The 7,247-nt window shown below is 45.8% G+C and overlaps 1 protein-coding gene across 1 annotated transcript in view; it reads right to left on the bottom strand.

Annotated features, from left to right (window-relative positions):
- Window positions 1–7,247, bottom strand: part of prkd2 (protein kinase D2) — a 76,541-nt gene that overhangs the window by 19,226 nt on the left and 50,068 nt on the right. Inside the window, exons 7-9 of the mRNA XM_084311688.1 lie at window positions 5,944–5,961; window positions 5,306–5,465; window positions 547–677 (exon numbers count right to left, since the gene is read on the bottom strand). Of these exons, the coding sequence (XP_084167814.1) occupies window positions 547–677; window positions 5,306–5,465; window positions 5,944–5,961 (309 nt within the window). The remainder of the gene's footprint in view (window positions 1–546; window positions 678–5,305; window positions 5,466–5,943; window positions 5,962–7,247) is intronic.

The following is a 7,247-nucleotide window of genomic DNA, read 5'->3' as shown; positions in this document are numbered from 1 at the left end:
AGAGGGGGGGGAGACAGAGAGAGAGAGAGAGAGAGAGAGAGAGAGAGAGAGAGAGGGGGGGGGGGACAGAGAGAGACAGAGAGAGACAAACAGAGAGAAAGAGAGAGAGATGGAGAGAAAGAGACAGAGAGAGAGACAGAGAGAGACAGACGGAGAGACAGAGAGAGAGGGGGAGAGAGAGAGGGGGGAGAGAGACAGAGAGAGAGAGACAGAGAGAGACACACAGATAGAGAGAGACAGAGAGACTATAGAGGAGACTGTAAGGTAGTGTCTTCACCAGAGAGAGATAGAGTGATAGAGAGACTATAGAGGAGACTGTAAGATGGTGTGTTCACCAGAGAGAGAGAGAGAGAGAGAGAGAGAGAGAGAGTGATAGAGAGACTATAGAGGAGACTGTAAGATGGTGTCTTCACCAGAGAGAGAGAGAGAGAGAGAGAGAGAGAGAGAGAGAGAGAGTGATAGAGAGACTATAGAGGAGACTGTAAGATGGTGTCTTCACCAGAGAGAGAGAGAGAGATAGAGTGATAGAGAGACTATAGAGGAGACTGTAAGATGGTGTGTTCACCAGTGTGTCCTTGTTGCTGTAGTGGACCATCCACCCCTCCTTGATGGAGGTGCTGGACCGCCGCGTGGTCTGCCTGATGGACTGGACCACCCTCATCAGGGGGATGTAGACACTGGGGGAGAGAGGGGGAGGCAGGGGGAGGCAGGGGAGAGAGGAGAGGCAGGGGGAGACAGGGGAGAGGCAGGGGGAGGGAGGAGAGACAGGGGGAGGAGAGACAGGGGGAGGCAGGGGGAGAGAGGAGAGACAGGGGGAGAGAGGAGAGACAGGGGGAGACAGCAGGAGAGAGGAGAGACAGGGGGAGGAGAGACAGGGGGAGGAGAGACAGGGTGAGGATGTGTGTGTTTGCATAATGTATAATGTTAGTGTCACGTAAGATGCGTTGTAAAATGTCAAGAAAGCATTGGCATCGATGTGAAATAATAATAATAATAATAATAATAATAATAATAATAATAATAATAATAATAATAATAATAATAATAATAATAATAATAATAATAATAATAATAATTGTAACTGAGGGGTACAATTCCCTGACTGTATTGTTAGATATGATACTTACTACCACTACCTCTTGTACTTTAGACTCTGGCCACCCAGTACTAGGCATAAATAATTATGGTAAACACTCCCACGTAGATGAAACGATCCAACACAAATGTACCAAGTCGAAAGTCTGCGTTTAATAATAATTAATACATAGCAAAAGGTATGTAGAGCAATCACTTAATTACATTTATGATTTGAAATAGGATGCACTTTTATGGCAAATGAGTATTCGTTGGTATATCAATAGAGAACGTCCAATCTCTGGTGGCGCAGGCGGTAAATATACAACCTGGAATATTTAAGGAATAATAGCAATGATACTTTAATGATTATAGAACTGGATACACTAGGGGGGAATTCCGGTCGCTTGTAAGACAACTGGAGAAGGGGGGGGGGGGGTAGAGTCTGGCTGTATCCGTCTGGCCGAGGGTATCCTGGGAGAACCCACGGTTGTGCGGCTCGGTGCCTCAGCGATCCTCGATCCACAGATGAAAGCAGTTGGACTCTCTGTGGGCCGGCTTCCTCCGGTCCACGATGGAGAGACGTGAAGCGACCTCGTCGTGTAGAGCGTCTCCTCACCTGTCGTCCTCTCCGGGGGGGGGTTTCCAACACACGGCAGTGTTGGTCTTTATCCATAGAATAATCACTGTATACAAAGCATAATCCGTGCCTGGGAAGGCGGGCTGTCGTCGGTAGAATAATCCGGTATGCAGGTCCACTCGCTCGTCGGCTCTGGGGCTCCTCGAGTGCAGCCTCACATGGGGTCGGCCACCCTGGATAAGCAGCCAGTTCTACCCGAAACAATGGGGGTACTGACTACGATAGTATTCTCACCGCACGAAGCACTACATATGAATAGACTATTATTAGCTTAATAGACTACGTCCAACTCGACGATATAGTGCCAAATATGACTATTCAAGTTCAAGTTTCTTTAATAGTTGTCATACAGAAGTACAGAATACTTTTGTACAAAATGCTTCTTACTGTTGCGCTCCAGAGACTGTGCATGACAAGATAAGTATGAAATAAAGACATAGTAAAAATTAGAAGTAAAAAAAAAGAGGTCACAGTGTTCAGTTTAGACATATGTACAATGTTCGTAGACGTAGTTTCCATACAATATACAATACTGTGCAGTGTACTAATATACAATACTATATAGTGCAAGGCATAATGGACGAGGTGCAGTTTAGGTACAATTCACAGTAGGTGTACGAGTTGTAGTGCAAATCCTTTATCAATAAATATAAAGTGTAAGTGTGTTTGTGTGATCTAAAGTGTGGAGAGTGGGTGCTGCAGTGTGTTGTTTGTTTGAGTGAGTGTGTGCGTGTGGGTGTGTGTGCTGTGTGCATTTGATGGTTGTTGCATAGTGATTATTGTTCGTTTAGCGATTATTGTTCGTTTAGCAGCCTGATGGCCTGGGGATAGAAGCTCCTTCTGAGTCTTTCTGTGCTCGCCATAAGACTCCGGTATCGCTTGCCTGACGGCAGCAGTTCAAAGAGGCAGTTGTTCGGGTGGCTCGAGTCCTTAATAATTCTCTTAGCCTTCCCCTTGCACCGCTTGTTGTAAATGTTCTGGAGGGTGGGAAGCCCCCCTCTAATTGTGCGTTCGGCTGAACGTGTCACTCTTTGTAGTCTGCTACGGTCTTGTGCAGTGCTATTCCCAAACCAGGAGGTGATGTTGCCGGTCAGGATGCTCTCTATTGTACATGAGTAGAAGTTCCTAAGGATCTTCTGACTGACTTGGAACTTCCTTAGGCGCCTGAGGAAGTAGAGGCGTTGTCGTGCCTTCTTCACAACACTGTCAATGTGTGTGGTCCATGTCAAGTCCTCGGATATGTGGGCTCCGAGGTACTTGAAACTGTTCACTCTCTCAACTGGTGCCCCGTCGATGCTGAGGGGGCTGTAGTCCTTGACCCCCGACCTCCTGAAGTCCACAATCATCTCTTTTGTTTTGCTGACGTTCAGGGAGAGGCAGTTCTCCTGACACCACTGTGACAGGTTCTCTACCTCTTCCAGGTAGGCCCTTTCGTCGTTGGCAGAGATCAGGCCCACCACTACTGTGTCATCAGCAAATTTGATGATGGTGTTGTTGTTCCGCTGTGCTACGCAGTCATGTGTGTACAGGGAGTAGAGGAGGGGGCTCAGAACACAGCCCTGGGGGGCCCCTATGTTGAGCGTGATGGATGAGGAGGTGCAGTTGCCGGCTCTTACCACCTGGGGTCTGCCCGTCAGGAAGTCCAGGACCCACTGGCACAGGTCATAGTTCAAGCCCAGGTCCCTGAGCTTGGCTATGAGTTTGGAGGGGACTATGGTATTGAATGCTGAGCTGTAGTCGATGAACAGCATTCTCACATAGTTCCCCTGCCTCTTGTCCAGATGTGATGCTGCTGTGTGCAGCACATGGGCTATGGCGTCCTCCGTGGACCTGTTGGGGCGATATGCAAATTGCAGAGGGTCCAGGTTGATGGGGAGGGAGGAACAGATGTAGCCCTTCACTAGCTTCTCAAAGCACTTCATGGCTATGGAGGTGAGGGCTACAGGGCGGTAGTCGTTGAGGCAAGCGGGCGTAGATTTTTTGGGTACAGGGATGATGGTGGACTTCTTCAGACAGGTGGGGATGACGGCCTGTTCCAAGGACAGGTTGAAGATGTCAGTGAATACCGGGGCCAGTTGGTCGGCACAGACTTTTAGGACGCGGCCGGGGATGCCGTCCGGTCCTGCTGCCTTCCTGATATCCACTTTTTTAAAGATCCGTCTCACCTCATGCTCTGTTACCCTGAACACTGAGTCTCCATCAGCAGACCCCCCCCCCCCCCATTGCCGTGGTTTGTAGGCTGGTGTTGTTATTCACAGCCTCAAACCTCGCATAGAAGGAGTTGAGATCATTTGCTAAGGAGATGTCACTGTTCAGTTTGAGGGGGGTTCCTTTGTAGTCTGTCATTGTTCTGAGGCCCTGCCACATGCCTCTAGAGTCAGCCTGTTCAAACTGAAGTTCAACTTTATCCCTGTAACGCCGTTTTGCCTCTATTACTGCTCTCCTGACGTTGTATCTTGCCATCTTGTGTTCTTCCATGTTGCCTGTCACCAGCCCGGTGTTGTATGCTGTTGTGCGCACTTTCAGAGCCTCACGGACGGATTTGTCTACCCAGGGCTTTTGATTTGGGTAGATATTAATTTTGGTGGTGGGGATTATTACTTCTACCTGAGTACAAATATTAATATACACGATGTCTCAATACCGATGGTAGGCCGAACTTGGCCTTACTCCCACACGTGGCGTCGCGGGGAGGCTTTACGTCTGTCACTCTATTGGAGGGTAAGAAACTGGACTAAAAAGGAAGTCCTACTTTAGTAGCGCAGTATATATACGCACTATGAACAAATAGTACCATTAGTGGTGCGGTAGCCAGATTCCTACGCGGAACTAGGACTTGTTCGTACATGTTGAGCGGTACGTTTGAACTGGGTCTGGGGGGTATGGCAGCCTGGCACCAAGGTCTCGACCAATAGTAGAATGGAGACTATTATGGGATGTTCAGTAGGCTAGAATGGATATTCAATGCATATTGTACAAGGAATATACAGGGGATATCAGGGAATATTAGAGAATATACAAATACAATTAAATATATATATATAAATAAATATATATATTCGGTTTAATCTGGCCCTTCACAACAATAATAATAATAATAATATAATAATAATAATAATAATAATAATAATAATAATAATAATAATAATAATAATAATAGATTTATTTTATATAGCGCCTTACATAAAGTATCTCAAAGCGCTTTACATACATTACATTACGGTATATGGACAAACACAGTACATGATGGACAAACACAGTACATGGACTTTCACAATGACAACATGGTGGGGATACTACAGAGAAAGGGAGACAGCTTCGAGACAAAACAGAGAGAAAATAATAATAATAAATAAATAAATAAATAAATAATACTAAAATATACAGAAGTGAAAATGTAAGTGATACAGGGGTTGGAGGGTCAGGAGTGAGGATATGCGAGGTCTAATGTGGTCTTATTGAAGATGCATGGTTTCAGCAAGATACTGGTGGTTAGTAATGTGCGCGTGTGTGCGCGCGCGTGCGTGTGTGTGTGTCCGTGTGTGCGTGTCCGTGTGTGTGTGTGTGCGTGCGTGTGCGTGCGTGTAATACCTCTGCTCCCCACTGCCCCCCTCCTGGTTGTTTTCAGGGGAGAAGGACCCAGGGATGCTACAGGCCTCGTCTGAGTCGTCCATGGAAGACTTGTCTGAGGCATCGTACTCGCTGCTGTAGTCCATAGGCACCTCAGCATCCACATTGGGACTCAGCAGGTCTACAGGAGAGAGAGGAGGGGCTTGAGTCTAGTCATGTGACACAACTGCTACTACTACTACTACTACTGCTACTATCACTACTACTACTACTGCTACTGCTACTACTACTACTACTACTACTACTACTACTACTACTACTACTACTACTACTACTACTACTACTACTATTACTACTGCTACTATTACTACTACTGCTGCTACTACTATTACTACTACTACTACTACTATCACTACTACTGCTACTGTGATTACTATTATTACTACTACTACTACTGTGATTAATAATTACTACTACTACTGTTGAGATTACTATTACTATTACCACTACTACTACTACTGTGATTACTATTACTACTACTACTACTACTACTACTACTACTACTACTACTACTACTACTACTACTACTACTACTACTACTACTACTACTACTGCTACTACTACTACTACTACTACTACTGCAAGTACTAACAACTTACCGCTGTTACTTCTGTTTTCTGAGAAGATAAAGAGAAAAAAAAAGTGTGAGCAGCATTAGGTTTCAGTCTGGTTACATAACGGGTTAACCATTTCACTACCACACTACAGAAGGTTAACCCTTTCACTACCACACTACAGACGGTAATCGGTAGTGAAAGGGTTAAAACATAACGGTAGAAATGTGATGAGAGGGGCTCTCGCTTCTGACAGAAAGGACTCCGTCAGAAACATGCTGGGTCAACCACTTAAGCATCGGACGGCCCGAAAAACGTTTACTTCAAGTTTTCAAGTTTCTTTAATAGTTGTCATACAGAAGTACAGAATACTTTTATACAAAATGCTTCTTACTGTTGCGCTCCAGAGACTGTGCAAGACAAGATAAGTATGAAATAAAATAACATAGTAAACCTGTTCAAACCTCTTTAAAGGGGACATGCATTGCTATTCCTTGCACTATTTGGGCAACTTTACACAATTCCTGTGAGTCTATGGAAGACATCTGTAAGGTTTATTTAAAAAAAAAAAATCATTGTTTTATATTTCTAATGGAGTACTCAAAAGCATCATTTTCCAGCCTCAGGATTTCAGCCTGTTATTGGATGGGCTCCGCCCATAAGCACTTTCAGTGACAGTCACCCACACAGCGTGATACATACGAGAGAGAGCGAGAGAGAGAACGAGCAAGCGAGAGAGAGAGAGAGAGAGAGAGAGATGTCCCCGACACACACGCAGTCAAGTCTGCAGTCCCTCCCGCCGTCCCTCTCTCTCTCTACCTCTCTCTCTCCCTCTCTCTCCTCGCTCGCCTGTCAAACCCCGTTTGAGGAAGTGTCGGGTTACACTATGCCTACGTACCCGACACACACGCAGTCAAGTTTGTGTGTGTGTGTGTCCCCGACGAGGGAGAGAGATGGCGCACACACATTTACACACACTTCTGCAGTCCCTCCCCCCGTCCCTCTCCCTCTCTCTCTCTCTCTCTCTCTCTCTCCCTCTCTCTCTCTCTCTCTCCCTCTCGCTGTTCTCTGCCTGTCAAACCCTGTTTGAGGAAGTGTCGGGTTACAATGAAAATAAAAATTGTGGGCGGGCATTGGCTCCAACCACAGAGCCAATCGGATCACAATCAGCTCCACCAGCGCCTCGTTACGTCACCTTGCGAGTCAAATCAGAATGACCTAATTAAATGGAGGAGGAAATTGTCGCAACCGAACGATATGGTATTTAGAGACACAGACCCATTGATATTAACTCCTATTACTATATAACAATGCTAAACACTGAAAAAAGCCATTTATAATGCATGTCC

This window comes from Notolepis coatsorum, assembly GCF_963971535.1.
Source record: "Notolepis coatsorum genome assembly, chromosome: 1".
NCBI classification, from domain to species: Eukaryota; Metazoa; Chordata; class Actinopteri; order Aulopiformes; family Paralepididae; genus Notolepis; species Notolepis coatsorum.
This window is presented reverse-complemented; position numbering and strand designations above follow the sequence as displayed.